The sequence below is a fragment of the Lactuca virosa genome, chromosome 7 (genome assembly GCF_052849685.1).
Source record: "Lactuca virosa cultivar CGN04683 chromosome 7, Lactuca_virosa_CGN04683_v6, whole genome shotgun sequence".
NCBI classification, from domain to species: Eukaryota; Viridiplantae; Streptophyta; class Magnoliopsida; order Asterales; family Asteraceae; genus Lactuca; species Lactuca virosa.
This window is the reverse complement of record NC_136432.1, coordinates 254,409,753-254,431,577: the sequence shown is the minus strand read 5'-3', so window position 1 is coordinate 254,431,577 and position 21,825 is coordinate 254,409,753. Positions and strand designations below refer to the sequence as shown.

The following is a 21,825-nucleotide window of genomic DNA, read 5'->3' as shown; positions in this document are numbered from 1 at the left end:
AAAGTGAGTTTTCGATAAACTACTTTTTAGCCTTAGTGATCTAAACGAAACTCGTAGTATTCGTTAAACCGAGAAGTTCGATAAAAAGAACGCCCAAATCTGACTTCGTATGAGGAAGTTATGATTTTTCGAAGTTTCAGCTTAGCAGTAGACAGCTAAAAACTTGAATTTTAGATCGAGAGATTTTTAGCTGACACGACCTAAACGAGAATCAAAGGTCTCGTCATTAGTAGCACAACGGTAAAAAGTCTGACGAAAACGGACGTCAGATGAAGAAGTTATGAATTTTTAACGGATTTCCTGTCCCGGTCTGTTAAAAATAATAATATAAAAATTAATGTCAAAATTAGCCGACGAAGTCTAAACGAAAGTTGTAGAGCGTAATTTTACCTACGCGTGCATATAAAGAACGTCGAAAACGGAGCCCGTATGTGAAAGTTATGGATTTTAGAAGTTCGGGGCACAAAAATCAAGAAAAGTCCGAAATCCGAGGAATTTCGCATGGCTGGTGTTCGGCCACGTGACCCTCGCCTCGCCTGCTGACCCGTGTCCGATGCTGATGACGAGTCCGAAGCATGGCCCAGTCCGAGACCGACGCGTGTCTGCCTCGTGTCAGCTGCTGATACGACCGAAGGGAGGTCCAACCGAAATCAGGCGCGTGTCGCATCAGTGGAGGTGTCCGAAGCGAGCCACGTCTCGCCGACAAGCTTCCGACGCGCCTTCGCATCCGAGCCACCTCCGAGCCTCGCACCGCCTTAGCCTCTGAGCCTCGCAGACTGCAACGCGTGTCTGCTTCTCGCTGCTTCGGGTCCGAACCTTGGGCCTATATATAGAAGGCTTGCGAGATCTTCCGGGTACTTTTGGAAAATTGGCAATTTTGGCCCCTTTTTTCACTATTTTGGCTATTTTCACATCCCCGATGCCCCGAGATCATTTCCAACGCCCGGAACACGTCCCGGAGTGCCCGAGAAGCCCGGGAAATTTATTTTTTCGGTTTCGAAGCCCGACCCTTGCAGAGCTCGGTTTCTCAATAAAACTCCCGGTTTTATTAGAAACGATCGTTTTAGGAAACGAATTGCTGCCCGATTTTCATTAAATCAGGTGAGTGTATAGTTAATTTCACCTTACATATAGATATGAAGTATTTACCTTGAAATACGTGCTATGTGTAAATATATTAATTGTTTATTTGAGGTGACTGTTGAATTGATGTTTTATACAAGTTTTAAACTGTATATGTATTTTTATCAACAAATATGTTGGGTAAAACATGGGTAGATGAATTAGATGATGTGTGATGAAATAAAAGTGATGAGAGGTACCGATGTTTAAGATGATCTAGTCATCTAGCAGAGTATAGACAGCGGCCACAGACTATTTTAGATAGTCCAGTGGAACGTTAGCAGACTTATAATCGGTGAGTATGTTTGAACTATATGTTCATAAGGTGTTCTCGAACTATATGTTCATTAGGTGTTTTTGAACTATGTGTTCATCCGATAGTTCTTCTTTTTGACACTATTATGTGTCGAGGTACGGGAACGTACGGGAGTACTTTATTAGTATTTTCCCTATACTCTTATTTTGAAGAGCTTTGGAGTCTTTGTTTCTTCTATGAAGTGATCGGACGAGCTTCATGAGTCAGCGTTTCCGATGTCGGATAGGACGCGTCTGGAGGTTATATACCTCACGATATTCATACCACAGCCTAGGTATTAGTCAGCGTTTCCAATGCTGGATAGGGGTGAGTCTGGGGGTTCAGACCACAGCCTAGGCATTAGTCAGCGTTTCCATTGCCGGATAGGGTGCGTCTGGGGGGTTATATACCTCACAATATTCAGACCACATCCTAGGCATTAGTCAGCGTTTCCAATGCTGGATAGGGGTGAGTCTGGGGGTTCAGACCACAGCCTAGGCATTAGTCAGCGTTTCCATTGTCGGATAGGGTGCGTCTGGAGGTTATATACTTCACGATATTCAGACCACAGCCTAGGCAAAGTTCGATGCTGGATAGGGTGCGTCTGGGGGCTACATACCTCACAATATTCAGACCACAGCCTAGGCATTGATAACTACCCCTGACTTAATTTTCTTGTGGTTCTTTCTTTTACGAACAAAGGTTCGTGGTTAAACTTATTTCATTCATTCGATATCTTTATCGATCCTTGTTTGCTGCTAGGGGATTTCCGAAGCAGTTTCGTTAGTTGGTTGTTCATATCGATCCTTTAGGCTAGATCTAGTAAGATCATTGTATATGATCAGTATGTGGGGATCGACGTTGTTAATGCTTGTAGTATAAGCCTTGGGCAACGATGGACTTCGTGCCTATTCCTTCGGATGAATCCTTAGGAATGAGTGATAGTTGATTCTTAGGGTAAATCCTTAAGAAATAAATAAGACAATGGGGATTGGGTAATTGGGTTGATTGTTTGATGTTTAAGCATAATAAATTATTTATTGTGGGTTGAAAACCCTATATGCTCACCAGGCTCCCAAGCCTGACCCACTCAGTTTAATTGTATCATAGGTATCGATACGAAGTTGCTTTACACTGAGAGATTAAAAGAGAAGTAGATCACTAGTGTAAATGAATGTAAGTTTCGTTTATGCTTATGTTTTTGTATTGACAATGACATCCCAATGGTTTAAGTGAATAAAATACATTTCTTCGGAAATGATTTGATAACATAGTTATCATGTTTATCTGGGAACAAATTCCGCAACACTTTTAATCGAATGATTACTCTGAAATTATTTTAAAAGCATAAATTAAATCGGTCTTTTCTGGCCGTGAATTTGGGGATGTCACAGAGAAGTTGGCCGACATGTACATTCGCGAGATCGTTGCTCGCCATGGGGTTCCGGTCTCTATTGTCTCCGACCGAGATGTTAGATTTACCTCCCGTTTCTGGCAGAAGTTCCACGAGGAACTGGGCATGCGGTTGCACTTTAGCACGACATTTCATCCGCAGACCGACGGTCAGAGCGAGCAGACCATTCATACATGTCACACCCCCGAACCAGACGGCGGAAACGTCTGAGGGCTCGCATGACTTAAATTGAAATATCATCACAATGAATATACATGAAACATAACATAAACATCACCATGCATTAATACATTACAACTGACCTTGTTCACATCAAGTACATTGTCTAAATATTACATATCCATAGCATAAATTGTTTGAGAGTTTTCAAAACATAACATCCTAACACACTTGGTATTGTTCTTCAGCTTATCTGTTACCTGAGAATACAATTTATTTTGAAAACGTCAACATATGTAATGTTGGTGAGTTCATAAGCAGGTTTGATATGAAAATGTTTTGTATAGTTTGTAAAACCCAGAAAATCCGATATTTTCTGAAACAGCAATTGTTTATACACTAGGTGTGATGATCCATAAGTATATGCGTGAATGATTTCAAAACTTGTAAAAATGGTATGTTTCTCATGATAAATTCTTGCATTATAGTTATTGAAAGTACAAGTGGATAATGTTGTTTCCCCGGAAAACCCGATGTTTTCCGATAAAATAGTATGATCGTTTTGTATTATGGTATCGTCACAACGAATGAATATGATTTCCCATTACACATATGATTTATTTGGACCTTACTAGCAATGCCAACGGGTCACTGAGGCGCAATAGCATGTAAAAGCCATTGAAGGTCCCTTAGGCATGTAATTGGGCCACAGGAGGCCCAATAAACATGTGTGAATATATCGGGCCCAATAAACATGATATTGGGCCACAAAGGCCCAATAGCACGTATAGGTATTTGAGCCCAACTTTTGAATTGCGTAAGTTTTATCGAGGTTGAGTTCGTATTGTTGGTATTCGTGGTATGTTAAATGTTTATTCGCAATAACCAAATATTTTAACGTTTGATTTATAACGAAGTTTTTATTATATATATATGTATATTTTTAAAACTATGCGTTATAAATTTGCTATTTTTAACCTCAAAAGTTATAGTCTTTTTAATTGGCCCAAAAACATTTAGATTAACCATTGGACACCTTTTTCTATAAAAATGACAGTTTTAGTCCCTTTTTATGAAAATTGACACTTTTGGTCCTTAAACCATTTTTTTATTGACATTTTCCACCCAAAGTTTATTTGAATAGAAATTTTTTTGCCCAAAACTATTGCATTTGTCGTTTCCAGCCTTTATTTGTAAAAAGTTTACATTTTTGGCTCCAATTCCGTAAGTTTTACAATTTTGACCCCAAAATCAAAAACTTTGCATTTTTAGTCCAAATTTGGTAATAAACTCATTTTTAACCCCTGAAAAAGTTTATTTACATTTTAGACCCATATTTTGTTAAGTTTTCCAATTCAACCCCTCAAAATCTCATTTTTTCGCAACTTTGGGCCCAAAACCCATTAGGCCCACTTTTAAGCCCATTAAGCTAAAATTTATATTTTTAACCCTTTGAAAAGTGTTATTTTCATATAAATAAGCTTTTATACAAATAAACATCTTATAACCCTCATAAAACCGACAATTTACAATTTATACCCAATCTTTGTTATTTTTGCAAAAATGACACTTGTAAGGTTCTTTTGGTTTTGTTTTTCACTTTTTAAACTTAAGGACCCTTAGATTCATGATGTGTGTTGTTTATTTTGTTTTTTTTTATGATTCTTTCACCCTTTTTGCTATAGATCTCGAAATGTAACAAATATTACATATTATCACAACCAAATCTAAAGAAATCACATATAGCATGCAAACACACATAGATCATCACATAATACTTGTATTCTCCCCCAAAAAACAAGTAAAAACCGAAAACAAGGGGGTATGAACTCACCTTTGCTTGTTGTTGTCGGTTTTGAAGAAAGAAATTGAAGAGATTGATGAGATTCTCGGCCCTAACAACTTCTTGAAGAGACCTTCGAATTTGAAGAGTTCTAGGGAGTATTATCAAGAATTTAAGGTGGTAAGAAGAGTGATTAAGTTGTAGAAAGAAAGTATGTTGTCAAGATCTTACCACAAGTATGTATCTTGGAGTGATTCTTGGATGAAAACCTTCTTGAAATGCCCTTAATCTCGAAAATTTTGAAAGAGGAATGAAGGTGTTCTTGAGAGGATTTGGAAGTGAATTAAGTGTGTGTGTGTGTGTGTGTGTGTGTTTGGTGATCCTCGGCCGAGAGTAGAAGAAGAGAGGGGAGAGAGAGTGGTGAATGACTAGCTTGGATACATGGAGGATTTTGCATGGATGTATGATAGACAAAATGGAGGTGACACTCCAAAGTCAACCATTCCCCTTTAATTCTCTTTTTTTTGTTTCCTACTTGGGCCGAGAGAGAGAGAGAGAGAGAAGGAAGAGAATGGCTTGGGCCTTTTGTGCTTGAGTCCATAATATGAGGCCCAATTTGATGATTTTCGGCCCATTGGGCCTTTAGAGTAGTTCAAGGCCCAATTTAGCATAAAGGAATGGATTTGAGTCCATTAAAGCTATTTGGATTTGTTATGGCCCAATAAGGCCCATTAAGGATAAACTAGTCCATTTTAGGCTTATAAGGCCCAAAAAGGTTAAGTCTCATGAGAGTGGTCCAATGAGACCCATTTAAGAGTTCTAAGCCCAAAATAGTCAAATTAGAAGTTTATTGGCCCATTAGGCCCAATAAGGAAATCCTAGTCCATAAAGGACTTAAACCGGGATTTCTAGGGTTTCCAACTTTTTTGTTGACTATTTGAGTGTTTGTATAGAGTGTTTGATGGAATTTTATTGTCATTGAATAAGCATCATACATGCCTTCAAGTTTTAGTTACAATGTTATCCTTGTTAATTGTTTACAACGCATCAGAATTACTAGTTGTGACATCATCCCCCCGTTAGAGGGAATTTCGTCCCGAAATTCTTTTTGAAGCTAGATTTGAGAATGCGAGAATAGGTGAGGGTACTTTTGCTTCATCTGGTCTTCGCGTTCCCATGTGAATTCCGGTCCACATTTTGTGTTCCACCGAACTTTCACAATCGGAATGCGACTTTGCTTAGTACGCTTCACTTCCCTGTCCATGATTTCAACTGGTTCCTCGATGAACAGGAGATTATCGTTGATTTCGATTTCTTCCAAAGGAATGGCGAGAGTTTCATTGGATAAGCACTTCTTTAAATTGGAAACATGGAACACGGGGTGTACACTGCTGAGTTCAGCAGGTAGCTGCAGTCTATAAGCCACTGGACCGATTCGGGCAAGAATCTTGAATGGTCTAATGTACCGTGGGTTTAGTTTTCCCCGTTTCCCAAAACAAATCACCCTTTTCCAGCGGGAGACTTTTAGCAATACCCGATCCCCGACTCGGAATTCCAAGGGCTTTCGCCGTTTATCAGCGCAGCTCTTCTGTCGGTCTCGTGATGCTTGAAGTCGAGCTTTGATTTGAACTATCTTCTCTGTCGTTTCGTGTATGATTTCTGGTCCTGTTAATGCATTGATTGGTGTCTGTTCTCTTGCTAGCTGAGTGTCATCTACCTCAGCCCAACACAACGGTGATCTACATTTATGCCCATATAAGGCTTCAAAAGGAGCAACTTTGATGCTTGAGTGATAACTGTTGTTGTACGAAAAATCAATTAAAGGCAAGTGGGTATCCCACGACCTTCCAAAGTCTATCACACATGCGCGAAGCATATCTTCAAGCGTTTGAATGGTTCGCTCACTTTGACCATCGGTTTGTGGGTGGTAGGCAATGCTCATGTCGAGTTGTGTTCCCATAGCTTTCTGAAGCGATTGCCAAAAGCGTGAAGTGAATCTACTATCTCGATCTGAGATGATAGATATGGGTACTCCATGGAGTCTCACGATTTCCTTGATGTAGATTCTCGTCAATCGTTCCATCTTGTATGACTCCTTTATTGGCAGGAAATGGGCGGATTTTGTCAACCTGTCGACTATTACCCATATGGTGTCCAATCCATCTGTTGTCTTGGGTAATTTGGTTACAAAGTCCATGGTAATCCTTTCCCATTTCCACTCGGGTATTACCGGCTGTTGTAATATCCCCGAGGGCTTTTGGTATTCTACCTTCACTTTAGCACAAGTAAGGCTCTTGCTAACGTAAGTGGCAATTTCTGCCTTCATGTTAGGCCATGAATACTGTTGCTTGATATCCATGTACATATTATCTGAACCCGGATGGATGGAGTATCATGTCTTATGGGCTTCATTCATGACTACCTCTCTGAATCCCCCAAGTTTATGGATCCAAATTCGGTTCATGAAATAATATGCTCCATCCTCCTTGATTTCAAAGTTCTTTTCCATTCCACGTAACGCTTCGCTTGTTCTGTTTTCTATCTTCATGGCATCGAACTGGGCTGCTTTGATTTGTGAGGACAGAAGGGATTTAATGGTTATTGACAGAGTCTTCACACGACGATTTGAGTGTTCTTTCCGACTCAAGGATCAGCTACCACCTTAGCCTTACCTGGGTGGTACTTGATTTCGCACTCATAATCGTTTAGCAGCTCAACCCATCTTCGCTGCCTCATGTTTAACTCCTTTTGATTTAAAATGTGTTGGAGACTCTAGTGGTCGGTGAAAATGGTGCACTTCGTACCATAAAGGTAGTGCCTCTAAATCTTCAAAGCGAAGACCACAGCTCCCAATTCGAGTTCATGGGTGGTATAATTCACCTCATGTGTCTTTAGTTGTCGGGATGCATAACACGCTGCATGAGTACACAGCCTAAACCCTGATTCGAAGCATCGCAGTAAACTACGAAGTCCTCAGTTCCCTCTGGTAACGATAGTACTGGTGCACTACAGAGAGCTCGTTTTAGAGTTCGGAAGGCAACCTCCTGCTTTTCTGTCCATTCAAATGGTACACCCTTCTGTGTGATCAGGGTAAGTGGCTTGGCTGTTCTGGAGAAGTTCTGAATGAATCGTCTGTAATAGCCTGCGAGACCCAGAAATTGACGAATTTCTGTGGGTGTCGTTGGGACTGCCCATCTTTCAATGGCTTTGATCTTAGAAGGGTCCACATGTATCCCTTCTTGGCTGACAACATGACCTAAAAAGTTTACGCTACGGAGCCAGAACTCACACTTAGAGAGTTTTGCGTATAGCTTTTCGGTCCGTAGGGTTTCCAAGATTTGCCAGAGATATCGACTATGCTCCTCTTCTCTTCGAGAATAAACCAGGATATCGTCGATGAAAACGATGACAAAGTTGTCGAGGAATGGTCGGCAGACTCGATTCATCATGTCCATGAATGAGGCAGGAGCATTCGTTAGACCGAAGGGCATTACAACAAATTCATAATGTCCATAGCGAGTTCGGAAAGCGGTCTTGGGAATATCCTCTTCCCGGACCTTGAGTTGATGGTAGCCGGATCGCAGATCTATCTTAGAGAAATAGTTCGCTTCTTGAAGTTGGTCGAATAGATCGTCGATTCGCGGAAGTGGGTAGCGATTTTTGATAGTGAGCTTATTCAGTTCTCTGTAATCAATACACATCCTAAAGGATCCGTCCTTTTTCTTATCAAAGAGGACCAGAGCTCCCCAGGGTGAGAAGCTAGGTCGGATGAATCCTTTGCTCAAGAGTTCGCTAAGTTGGCTTGACAGTTCTTGCATCTCCGCAGGAGCCAACCTATAGGGTGATTTGGCAATGGGCGTAGCTCCCGGCACAAGGTCAATTCGGAACTCGACTTGTCTTTCCGGGGGTATCCCCGGAAGATCTTCAGGAAAGACATCCGGGAAATCGCAAGCCACTGGGATGTCTCGAATATTGACCTCTTCCTTGGACTTATCCACTATGTGAGCCAGAAACGCCAAGTCCTTCTTTTGTAGATACTTATGTGCCTTCAGTTTCCCCTGACTTCTCGCCCTTCTTGTTGTTGTGGTCGTATAACTTCTTGGCCAACCTCTTGACACTGTCAAAAGTTTCGGGATTCGCAACAATCACGTTTCCTTGAATTGGAGAGGTTAATCCCCAGATGAATCTTTCGATTTTCTTCCCTTCAGAAGTAATCATGCCAGGGCACAACAGAGACAGTTCACTAAACCTCGTTATGTAGGCATCGATGTCGGAGTTTCGGATAGTGAGATTCCATATTTTCACACCAAACAATAAGAGTATAAAACACATAGCAGGTCACAACATCACCATAAAACACATAATATTTTTCACTAATTATATTCGTACTTTGATACATGAAAATTTGCTCAAAAAGATCATACATAAAGTTCGGCAGCATAACGACTCTATGAGTAGTGTAATCACTTAAACATGGAGTCGGTAGTACATAGCATGGTAAGCAGAAGTGAACATAGTACTAGTAGGGAAGTCTACTGGTTCGAAGTGCTCTGAGATGCGTCGGGTGGTGGGGCTGATGATGTGGATGCGCCCTGAAGGCGCGCCACCTGTCGTTCTATGGCTCGTAGTCGATCCTCCCAAATCGCTTGACGTACATGAAAGTTATGGATTACTTCTTGAGTTTCTCGTTCCGCCCGGGCCACTGCAGCTCGCATCTGATTCAGTTGCTCGGCCGTGTCCTGGGCTAGGTCGCCAGTGTTCCGTAACCGTCTCACCATGACAGGGAGTACTCGGTCAGCCGGTCCTCCTTCCCTCAAGTCATAGAAGTGGCGAGCCATGCCAAACGGGGGTCGCTGCCCCTGTTGTCTGCTCCGTCTCCAAATGTCGATACCCCAGGGAGGGGTAGGGCCGATAGGGCCCATTCGGTGAGCTGGCACCCTCACTGGGTATGGGGGGTTGATGACTACATACTCAGTGTCCGAATCATCGCTGCTGTCGCCACCCGACTCTTCCTCTTCAATGTCTGCCACAGGTTCTGCAGGTCCCTCTTCGATTTCCTCCTCCGGTTCCTCTTCTTCCATGGGATCCTCTTCAGGCTCCTCGTCGGATTCCTCTAGCCATTCGTTATTCCCTTGATTGGGGAAATACGGATCTCCAGGAAGATGGAACCCAACCATACTTTCTGCAAAAAAAAAGGGGGGGGGGTATATCAATAAACTATTATTAATCCTATAATATTTTTAGTTGTTATAAAAATTGGGTTGATGTCCTCCTCTTGTTTAACAAGGGGGTATGCCTTTGGGTTACTGACCATCATGATTGCCCCAGGGCATGTGATGGTTGTATTCTGAAGAAATGTAGTTGATCAGGCTACATCCATCCCTAATACAATTGTGAACAGTCCTGGCTTAACCGGGATGTCAGGTTTTCCCAATCATCTTCTTTGATTTGTTATTATGTTCATTTTTCTAAGTCGCACAAGTAAGAGTGTTTATTAGTATATTTTATTTTTCTAAGTTGCATATCAATGTGTGGTTAGATATGCCAGTTCACTATAAACAGAGCTCTGATACCAACCTGTCACACCCCCAAACCAGACGTCGGAAACGTCTGAGGGCTCGCATGACTTAAATTGAAATATCATCACAATGAATATACATGAAACATAACATAAACATCACCATGCATTAATACATTACAACTGACCTTGTTCACATCAAGTACATTGTCTAAATATTACACATCCATAGCATAAAATGTTTGAGAGTTTTCAAAACATAACATCCTAACACACTTGGTATTGTTCTTCAGCTTATCTGTTACCTGAGAATACAAGTTATTTTGAAAACGTCAACATATATAATGTTGGTGAGTTCATAAGCAGGTTTGATATGAAAATGTTTTGTATAGTTTGTAAAACCCAGAAAATCCGATATTTTCTGAAACAGCAATTGTTTATACACTAGGTGTGATGATCCATAAGTATATGCGTGAATGATTTCAAAACGTGTAAAAATGGTATGTTTCTCATGATAAATTCTTGTATTATAGTTATTGAAAGTACAAGTGGATAATGTTGTTTCCCCAGAAAACCCGATGTTTTCCGATAAAATAGTATGATCGTTTTGTATTATGGTATCGTCACAACGAATGAATATGATTTCCCATGATTACTTAGATGGTATTGGATCTCTATGTGAGTCGTTATAACCATGCATAATAATGACTAGTTCGTCTGTCTTGGCATTCTAGCGAACGCCGAAATTGATTTTAAGATTTTGTCACCCTAGACTGGCCGAGTCTAACTGTAGCGAACAGCTTAGGTGTGGGGGAGTCACCCCCGTATAGATCTATACACAAACTCTCGCTCTCCCTCCAGGAGACTTTGATTATAACTACAGACTACGACCGACACTTATTGGTGTCGCCCGTTATTACTCACTTAATCCAAATGAAATTGAATAACATTGATTAACGACCTAATTTTTGTTTACTTGAATAGAAGGTAAGCCTAACAGACGAAGAGAAGAGGACTACGGGGCCCTACTAATCACGTATGTTATTTAAGGTTGTCGAGTATACGAAGGACGTGTTAGCCCATTACACATATGATTTATTTGGACCTCACTAGCAATGCCAATGGGCCACTGAGGCCAATAGCATGTAAAAGCCATTGAGGGTCCCTTAGGCATGTAATTGGGCTACAGGAGGCCCAATAAACATGTGTGAATATATCGGGCCCAATAAACATGATATTGGGCCACAAAGGCCCAATAGCACGTATAGGTATTTGAGCCCAACTTTTGAATCGCGTAAGTTTTATCGAGGTTGAGTTCGTATTGTTGGTATTCGTGGTATGTTAAATGTTTATTCGCAATAACGAAATATTTTAACGTTTGATTTATAACGAAGTTTTTATTATATATATATGTATATTTTTAAAACTATGCGTTATAAACTTTCTATTTTTAACCTCAAAAGTTATAGTCGTTTTAATTGGCCCAAAAACATTTAGATTAACCATTGGACACCTTTTTCTATAAAAATGACAGTTTTAGTCCCTTTTTATGAAAATTGACACTTTTAGTCCTTAAACCATTTTTTTATTGACATTTTCCACCCAAAGTTTATATGAATAGAAATTTTTTTGCCCAAAACTATTGCATTTGTCGTTTCCAGCCTTTATTTGTAAAAAGTTTACATTTTTGGCCCCAATTCCGTAAGTTTTACAATTTTGACCCCAAAATCAAAAACTTTGCATTTTTAGTCCAAATTTGGTAATAAACTCATTTTTAACCCCTGAAAAAGTTTATTTACATTTTAGACCCATAGTTTGTTAAGTTTTCCAATTCAGCCCCTCAAAATCTCATTTTTTCGCAACTTTGGGCCCAAACCCATTAGGCCCACTTTTAAGCCCATTAAGCTAAAATTTATGTTTTTGAGCCTTTGAAAAGTGTTATTTTCAGATAAATCAGCTTTTATTCAAATAAACATCTTATAACCCTCATAAAACCGACAATTTACAATTTATACCCAATCTTTGTTATTTTTGCAAAAATGACACTTGTAAGGTTCTTTTGGTTTTGTTTTTCAGTTTTTAAACTTAAGGACCCTTAGATTCATGATGTGTGTTGTTTATTTTGTTTTTGTTTATGATTCTTTCACCCTTTTTGCTATAGATCTCGAAATGTAACAAATATTACATATTATCACAACCAAAACTAAAGAAATCACATATAGCATGCAAACACACATAGATCATCACATAATACTTGTATTCTCCCCCCAAAAACAAGTAAAAACCGAAAACAAGGGGGTATGAACTCACCTTTGCTTGTTGTTGTCGGTTTTGAAGAAATAAATGGAAGAGATTGCTGAGATTCTCGGCCCTAACAACTTCTTGAAGAGACCTTCGAATTTGAAGAGCTCTAGGGAGTATGATCAAGAATTTAAGGTGGTAAGAAAAGTGATTAAGTTGTAGAAAGAAAGTATGTTGTCAAGATCTTACCACAAGTATGTATCTTGGAGTGATTCTTGGATGAAAACCTTCTTGAAATGCCCTTAATCTCGAAAATTTTGAAGGAGGAATGAAGGTGTTCTTGAGAGGATTTGGAAGTGAACAAAGTGTGTGTGTGTTTGGTGATCCTCGGCCGAGAGTAGAAGAAGAGAGAGGAGAGAGAGTGGTGAATGACTAGCTTGGATACATGGAGGATTTTGCATGGATGTATGATGGACAAAATGGAGGTGGCACTCCAAAGTCAACCCTTCCCCTTTAATTCTTTTTTTTTTTGGTTCCTACTTGGGCCGAGAGAGAGAGAGAGAGAGAGAGAGAGAGAGAGAGAGAGAGAAGAAAGAGAATGGCTTGGGCCTTTTGTGCTTAAGTCCATAATATGAGGCCCAATTTGATGATTTTCGGCCCATTGGGCCTTTAGAGTAGTTCACGACCCAATTTAGCATAAAGGAATGGATTTGAGTCCATTAAAGCTATTTGGATTTGTTATGGCCCAATAAGGCCCATTAAGGATAAACTAGTCCATTTTAGGCTTATAAGGCCCAAAAAGGTTAAGTCTCATGAGAGTGGTCCAATGAGAGCCCATTTAAGAGTTCTAAACCCAAAATAGTCAAATTGGAAGTTTATTGGCCCATTAGGCCCAATAAGGAAATCCTAGTCCATAATGGACTTAAACCGGGATTTCTAGGGTTTCCAACCTTTTGTTGACTATTTGAGTGTTTGTATAGGGTGTTTGATGGAATTTTGTTGTCATTGAATAAGCATCATACATGCTTTCAAGTTTTAGTTACAATGTTATCCTTGTTAATTTTTTACAACGCATCAAAATTCCTAGTTGTGACAATACCCTTGAGGACATGTGGAGGGTGTGCTTTATTGACTTCGGTGGGAGCTGGGATTCCTACCTACCCCTTGAGGAGTTCTCCTACAACAACAGCTATCATTCCAGCATTGGCGCCCCGCCTTTTCGAGTTGTTGTATGGGAGGAGATGTCGCACCCTGGTTTGTTGGGGTGAAGTCGGACATAGGGTGATGGGAAGGAAGGAGGTGGTCTTTCAGACTACCGAGAAGATTCAGCAGATTAGGCAGCGTCTGCAGACCGCTTAAAGTCGGCAGAAGAGTTACACCGACAGGCTCCGATCTGAGTTAGAGTTCCAGGTTGGGGACATGGTACTCCTGAAGGTCTCGCCCTGGAAGGGTGTGATCCGCTTCAGGAAGAGGGGGAAACTGGGTCCCCGATACATTGGGCCGTTCAGGATCATTGCCAGGGTTGGCAAGGTGGCATACAGGTTAGAGCTTCCGGGTGAGCTCAGTCGGATCCATAGCACCTTTCACGTATCAAAATTGCGAAAGTGCATTATGGATCAGGAGGCGGTGGTATCTTTATATGACATTCAGGTCGATGAGCGCCTGAATTATGTTGAGAGGCCCGTGGCCATTCTGGAGAGGGAAATAAAGGTTCTAAGGAACAAGGAGATACCTTTGGTAAAGGTACAGTGGGAGCATCGAAGACGGTCCGAGTGTACGTGGGAGCCGGAGGAAGAAATGCGGGAGCACTATCTGGAGTTGTTCACCGCGACAGACTTCGAGGACGAAGTCTAGTTCGAGTCGAGGAAAATGGTAACGCCCCAATTCTCAGGTATTGATTTTTGTTATAAGATTTTCTTGATTTCAAGGTCTACTCGACGAGTAGGTTGCCTGACTCATCGAATTACAACGGGTTGGTCCACGTGTTTAAGTGACCTACTCGCCGAGTCCAAGAAGGGACTCGAAGAGTAGGATCTGGAGGATGAAACCCTAATTTTCGCGGTGTTGCACCCTATGTAAAGGATCATTGGCCTCCTCATCCTCCCCTTACAGCCTCTTGATATTCCATAAAACCTAATTCGTGTGAGTGTGCTCCATTTGTGTGTTTTAAGCTTTGGAAGAGGATTTTGGTGAGAGAAGCTTGGAGAACAAGTGAATAGAAGCAAGGAACGTGTGGGAATCAGAGATCTACCTCAGTTGGCATCCTTTGGAAGGTATTAAGCCGTTATCTTAACCTCATTTCATTCTAGATCTCTTTTGGGTGGATTTTAGGGCTTTTCTAGCATATTAGGAAGTCTTTCTTGTGTTTGAGCTAAGATCTAAAGTTACAACTTCAGAGCTGGACTTTCTTGGGTCTCTAAGTCCATAAAGATTCCAGCTTTTGCAAGAATGAGACTCTCCTAAGGTGTAAAACTCCATTGCAAGATTGGATTTGTCATCTAGAGCCTCTAGAGCCTTGCATGCACGTAAAGTTTGCAACATTACGTGATAAACATGCCTTGGGGATTTGGCTCTGCAATATGGAACCTTAGCATGGCTTAAAAAGCATTTGTTTGGATGAAGGACTGAAGGGACTCGGCGAGTTGTATGGTCCACTCGGCAAGTCCGATGAAGATTGTCGTAGACTCGACGAGTCAGCTACGGTTTCCCCAACCGCTGGACACGCGTGAACTTGGCGATTTGCAAGGGTAACTCGACGAGTTGGCCAAGGAGTTCACGGCCACCAACATTAGGAACTCGACGAGTCACTTAAGTGACTCTACGAGTTGACGAATTATGCAAGGGATTTGATGCTATATGGGTAATCGTACGTCGATTGACCAAGAGTGCCCATTTGTTGGCGATACGGGGGAGTTCTTCGGCCGATAAGTTGGCCAACATCTACGTCCGCGAGATCGTTGCGCGCCATGGGGTTCCGGTCTCCTTTGTCTCCGACCGGGATGTTAGATTTACCTCCTGTTTCTGGCAGAAGTTCCACGAGGAACTGGGCACGTGGTTGCACTTTAGCACGACATTTCATCCGCAGACCGACGGTCAGAGCGAGCGGACCATTCAGACCCTTGAGAAAATGTTAAGGGTGTGTGTTATTGACTTCGGTGGGAGTTGGGATTCCCACCTACCACTTGAGGAGTTCGCCTACAACAACAACTATCATTCCAGCATTGGCGCCCCACCTTTCGAGTTGTTGTATGGGAGGAGATGTCGCACCCTGGTTTGTTGGGGTGAAGTCCGACATAGGGTGATGGGAAGGAAGGAGGTAGTCTTGCAGACTACCGAGAAGATTCAGCAGATTAGGCAGCGTCTGCAGACCGCTCAGAGTCGGTAGAAGAGTTACACAGACAGGCTCCGATCTGAGTTAGAGTTCCAGGTTAGGGACATGGTACTCCTGAAGGTCTCGACCTGGAAGGGTGTGATCCGCTTCAGGAAGATGGGAAACTGGGTCCCCGATAAATTGGGCCGTTCAGGATCAGTGCCAGGGTTGGCAATGTGGCATACATGTTAGAGCTTCCGGATGAGCTCATTCGGATCCATAGCACCTTTCACGTATCACAATTGCGAAAGTGGATTATGGATAAGGAGGCGGTGGTATCTTTAGATGACATTCAGGTCGATGAGCGCCTGAATTATGTTGAGAGGCCCGTGGCCATTCTGGAGTGGAAAATAAAGGTTCTAAGGAACAAGGAGATACCTTTGGTAAAGGTACAGTGGGAGCATCAAAGAGGGTCTGAGTGGACGTGGGAGCCGGAGGCAGAAATGCGGGAGCACTATCCGGCGTTGTTCACCGCGGCAGACTTCGAGGACGAAGTCTAGTTCGAGTCGGGGAAAATGGTAACGCCCTGATTCTCAGGTATTGATTTTTTTATAAGATTTTCTTGATTTCAAGGTCTACTCGACGAGTAGGTTGCCTAATTTCCGGGACTCGATGAGTAGGATCTGGAGGATGAAACCCTAATTTCCGGAGGATGAAACCCTAATTTTCGGGGTTTTGCACCCTATTTAAAGGATCATTGGCCTCCTCAACCTCCCCTTACAGGCTCTTGATATTCCATAAACCCTAATTCGTGTGAGTGTGCTCCATTTGTGTGTTTTAAGCTTTGGAAGAGGATTTTGGTGAGAGAAGCTTGGAGAACAAGTGAATAGAAGCAAGGAACGTGTGGGAATCAAAGATCTACCTCAGTTGGCATCCTTTGGAAGGTATTAAGCCATTATCTTAACCTCATTTCATTCTAGATCTCTTTTGGGTGTATTTTAGGGCTTTTCTAGCATATTAGGAAGTTTTTCTTGTGTTTGAGCTAAGATTTGAAGTTGCAACTTCAGATCTGAACTCTCTTGGGTCTCTAAGTCCATAAAGCTTCCAGCTTTTGCAAGAATGTGACTCTCCTAAGGTGTAAAACTCCATTGCAAGCTTGGATTTGTCATTTAGATCCTCTAGAGCCTTGCATACACGTAAAGTTTGCAACTTTACATGATAAACATGCCTTGGGGATTTGGATCTGCAATATGGAACCTTAGCATGGCTTAAAAAGCATCTGTTTGGATGAAGGACTGAAGGGACTCGGCGAGTTGCATGGTCCACTCGGCAAGTCCGATGAAGATTGTCGTAGACTCGGCGAGTCAGCTAGGGTTTTCCCAACCTTTCGACACGCGTGAACTTGGCGAGTTGCAAGGGTAACTCGACAAGTTGGCCAAGGAGTTCACGGCCACCAACATTAGGAACTCGACGAGTCACTCAAGTGACTCGGCGAGTTGACGAATTATGCAAGTAACTCGGCGAGTGGCTGGTTGTACTCGACGAGTTTAGGTCAACAAGGACTGTTGATTTTGATAGTTGACTTTGACTTTGACCAAGGGTTTACTTTTGGACTTCTGGAGCATTTTGGGAATTTATGAACATGGTTGTGTGGCGAATATAGGTGGTGGAGTTTGAGGCGGTGATTCGAGAGTTGAGCTTATCCTTCGAGTCGATAGTTGCGAGGTGAGTTATCCTCACTATATCAATAGGGTCTAAGGCACCAAGGCCGGCCCTTTATGGATTCATATCCGGATTATGGCATGATATGTTATAGTATACATCCTGGTAGTTAGGATGGTGATATGCTTATGCTTAGTGACTTGGTTAGGTCAGTGTCCTGATTATAGGATGATGCTATGCTAGTGATCGGCTAGGTCTGTACCCCCATTATTGGGATGTTGCTATGATTAGTGATCTGCTAGATCGGTTTGACTGTTATATGATATGAGCTAGCGCATGATATTTATGTGCACATGTCTGTCGATTGGGAGTTGGGTTGAGGCGGTCCTGCTTTGTGTTGTAGGCCAACATACCCAGTGAGCAGTCTGGATAGGTTGTAGGCCCTGCGAGGCGGTCCAGTCAGGTCGAAGGCTCGGGAGCGGTCCACATAGACTGTAGGCCCTGCGAGGCGGTCCAGTCAGCCAGAAGGCTCGTTATGCATGTTTATCTGTATTTGTTGATACGATATGATTACGGTTATATGAGGTTGGTATTTTGGGGGTAACTCACTAAGCCTTCGAGCTTACAGTTTCAGTTTATTGTTTCAGGTACATCAGGGGATCGCGGCAAGGCAAATGTGTGATCGTATAGCTCCTCATGTTTTGTTTATGTTTCTGGGAAAACTCTAATATTATACATTTTGAAAACAAGTTTGTAATGATTTAATGGTTTTGAAATGTTTTTAAAAAAGTTCAAATTTGGCATGATTTTATGGGTGTTACAACGTATGACAATACGAATTGTTAACCCTAAAACGGTGCATGCATGCACTATAAATAGTCTAACCCTAATATCATTAAAACTAGGGTGGACAGGCCCAACCCGTTATATTATGGACTATTCTAGTACAATACAATTGACACAATATCATTTATCCCAACATTCCGACGGTTTTGGACTCGTCGGAGTTGTCGGATTCTGACACGATGAATCTCATACAAGGGGTCATGTCCTTTCACCAACATATGTCTAGTTCCAATATAAAGAAATCTTTCGGAAAGAAATAGAAGAACATCAAAAAGAAAGAGACACATGCTCTTCACAAATTCTTGAAATCCAGAAACAATATCACATTCTCATACGATTCTAAGCTTCGAGACACTAATGGAAGTGAGCTCTGGTTACCTGAGCTTCAGATCTTCAAGAGAAGCTTCTCAAAACGATTATGACCATAACCTTCGTGGGTTTGACCGACGAGGTGAAATTTGACGAGGACAAGAACTTGATTCATCCGACGTATAACATCGTGAACATCGTCGGGACCGGTGTAGATTGGCCCATTCTTTTAATTATGATAATATGAATTTATTAAATAAAAGAAAAAGAAAAATATTATTTAAAAGGCAAAATGGTGTTGAAACCTGCTATAATAGGTGAAGGTGACTAAAAAGACAGGTTGCTCACGACTTTGTTCTTCTATGAAGCAACGAAATAACATTAAAGACTGAATCGAACAATCCTAGAAACTTTGTAGGGTAATTCTATCATTTCTCCCATGTTTTTTTTTTCTCCATTCAAATAAAAGGTGTTTCTATAGTAAGAAGATTAGGCGATGTCATATCAACCATATTTGTATAACAGGTAAGATTCATGGATGTTTGTGTTTTGATACACACATAATACACATGCATTGAATTTCAGTATCTATTAAATATGAGTAAATCGAATTGAATTTGAACAAAACCACAAGTTAAATAATGTTATAACAATGGCATGGGAAGCGGACCAAGATCTAACACCTTGTGATGATAAACTAATTAGATAATCCTGCTGAGAATGTTACTCCAGTCCCCGGTAACCAGGATAACCCGTCAATAAAACGCCGCACAGTGAAATAATTAGCCGTTGATGCATCCATAGCCATGTGGTAGCCAGGCCACCGAACACGTCCTGACATTGATGCCCCAGGACCATAATTCTTGTACTCGCCGTACCATAATGTGCTCAACGCAAAGTTTCCATACCATTCAAGCCACCCTCGTGGCTGGACCATTGAAGTCATGTAGGTGTTCATGAACACGGTTCTAGAGTATTCTTTCCATGGCCTTCCCAAATAAGTAGGTTTTGTGGCATAAACATAACTATCTTGGATTGAAAACCCTGTATTCTGATTAGGGTTCTTACGGCCTTGAGCTGTGATGGTCACCTTTTGCAGTGGTAGAGGCTCCCTCGTGAAAATTTTGCAGTTTTGGAGGACTGCTGCGCCGTTTCCAAAGATGAAGTCTATGGTGCCGGAGATGGTGCATTCACGGTAGAATTGACGCAGAGAATGAGCGTAGAGGGTGTCCTGGTAGCCTTCCATGCTGCACCGATAGAAAGCAGATTGGTCGGAATCCACGCGCAACGCAACACCCTGGTGGTTTTGAGGGCCCGCTGTGTTGCGAAATGTGATGTCCCTTGCTATAAACCCCCTACCAGAGACCGCTTAAAAACATAACAAAGAAAGAAGTAATTAATGTAGTTAGAGATTATAAAAGAAAGTTTTCATGAGGTGTGTGTTTTTGTTTAAATTAAAATAGATTAATCCTTAACATACATGCAGTAAGGTCAGTAGGTGAGCCCTACATATATGGTAGCTGCATGCATTATCACTATCAGGGGTCCAGAAAATGATATATCCTTATTTGAAAAGAAAGTTCATAATAACCATGCAACTATTAAATTATATATATATATATATATATATATATATATATATATATATATATATATATATTAAAAAAAACATAAAACAAAAAAACTTACGTAAAGGAATTGAAATATGTCCACACCGATTAAGCAATTTGTCATAGTTTTTAAGTCGTGGAACCTTAACCTATTCATCTATATTTCTAGGTGTGGGTATGAAAATGTAATTATAAATTTATACACTTTTAGATATTTGAATATGTCAAAATGGTGGCATAAAATTGATATACGTGCTGGATCTACAATGAGGAACTAAAAAGAAAATTTGGGTCATAGAGTTTCTTACCAACCGTGGCCGTTCGAAACGTAGTCCATCCTTGCATGAAATTCCGATCTCCAGTTACCACGGTCGCACCAATGCCGTCCCCTATCAGCATTATATTGGTTTTCTTCTTCTTCATGTCAATATTCTCCTTATAAATTCCTCTCTTTGCGTATATAACATATCTCCTGTTACTATAGTTGGGAGCATCATTGATTGCTTCAGAGATTGAACGATATCGTCCAGAACCATCCAATGCAACGACGACATCTACATGCATCCCGTGTGGACTTCCAAGCATCAGATTCTTGTCGCCCTCAGTTATCCATTTTGGAAAGAAGGTATTGGTTGTATCATCATAATTTCTAGGTGGTTTGAAAGGTAGGGTATGTAGCTGAGTGTATAAAGCTAATACATTACTAATGAGTTGCGTGACTTGTGTTAAGCTTCCTCTTATAAAGCTCTCAAGGTGCCTATCTGTGCCTTCAAATCCTTCAAGGCAAGTATCTTGATTGCTTAACGCTGCACTTAGCCATGATTTTAGGTTCCCTTGGGAATGAGGGTTCTGGGACCCAGCTTGGATCTCCTTCATCTCGGTTAACGACCATGCAAGTTCAGAAACCGAGAAGTCAAGTAGTTCCTTGCAGTCCTCAATCGCCATTTGCTCGCGTGAACTTGATGATAACGACGTGAACTTGGTGAAGCTCTGCATGGCAATGTGCGTCTCTTTCATTGTCGCCTTTAGGGCGGCTGTTAGGATGGAGTCAGGCTTGTGGTTTTTTGGACGATTTTCATTAAGAAACGATTTCACATTGGTTAGACATGTTCTTTCATCTTTTATATTGCTACATGCTTGAAGAATCAATGGATTCTCCATGGTTTGTTCTTCATGGGATAGGGTTTGAGAGGATACAAGGATGAATAAGGGTAAGTAAATGAGAGAAAAAACCGCAAAACTTGGGAATACCATGGCGACAGATTAGTTGAATGTTACCATAAAAAAAATAGACTAATTTATATTATGATCACATGGGAATTGTATAAGGGAATGTTTGTAGATGAAGAAAAGGTTAACCTTGAAATAGAAATGTATTCTTTCGGAGTTATGCTTTTAGGTAGAGTAACGTGCTAATATTCTTGGGTATGTTCCAAGGCAGAACTTATTTGCCCAAACCTTTCGAAAAAGTGCTGCTTCTTCACTATACCTTTCACATTATATTTTATAAATTTAATCAAAGCGCGTGCATAAGTTATATATATTGTAGGTCAAAA

General features: G+C 41.2%; 1 protein-coding gene across 1 annotated transcript; it reads right to left on the bottom strand.

Moving 5' to 3' along the window:
* Positions 1-19,158: 19,158 nt before the first annotated feature.
* Positions 19,159-21,562, bottom strand: LOC145125642 (Plant invertase/pectin methylesterase inhibitor superfamily). The gene is made up of 2 exons (XM_079061070.1): positions 20,578-21,562; positions 19,159-20,027 (listed from the first exon to the last, which is right to left on the bottom strand). Exons 1-2 carry the CDS (start codon positions 21,521-21,523, stop codon positions 19,357-19,359), a joined length of 1,617 nt encoding a protein of 538 aa, XP_078917196.1. The 5' UTR covers positions 21,524-21,562; the 3' UTR covers positions 19,159-19,356.
* Positions 21,563-21,825: the final 263 nt, after the last annotated feature.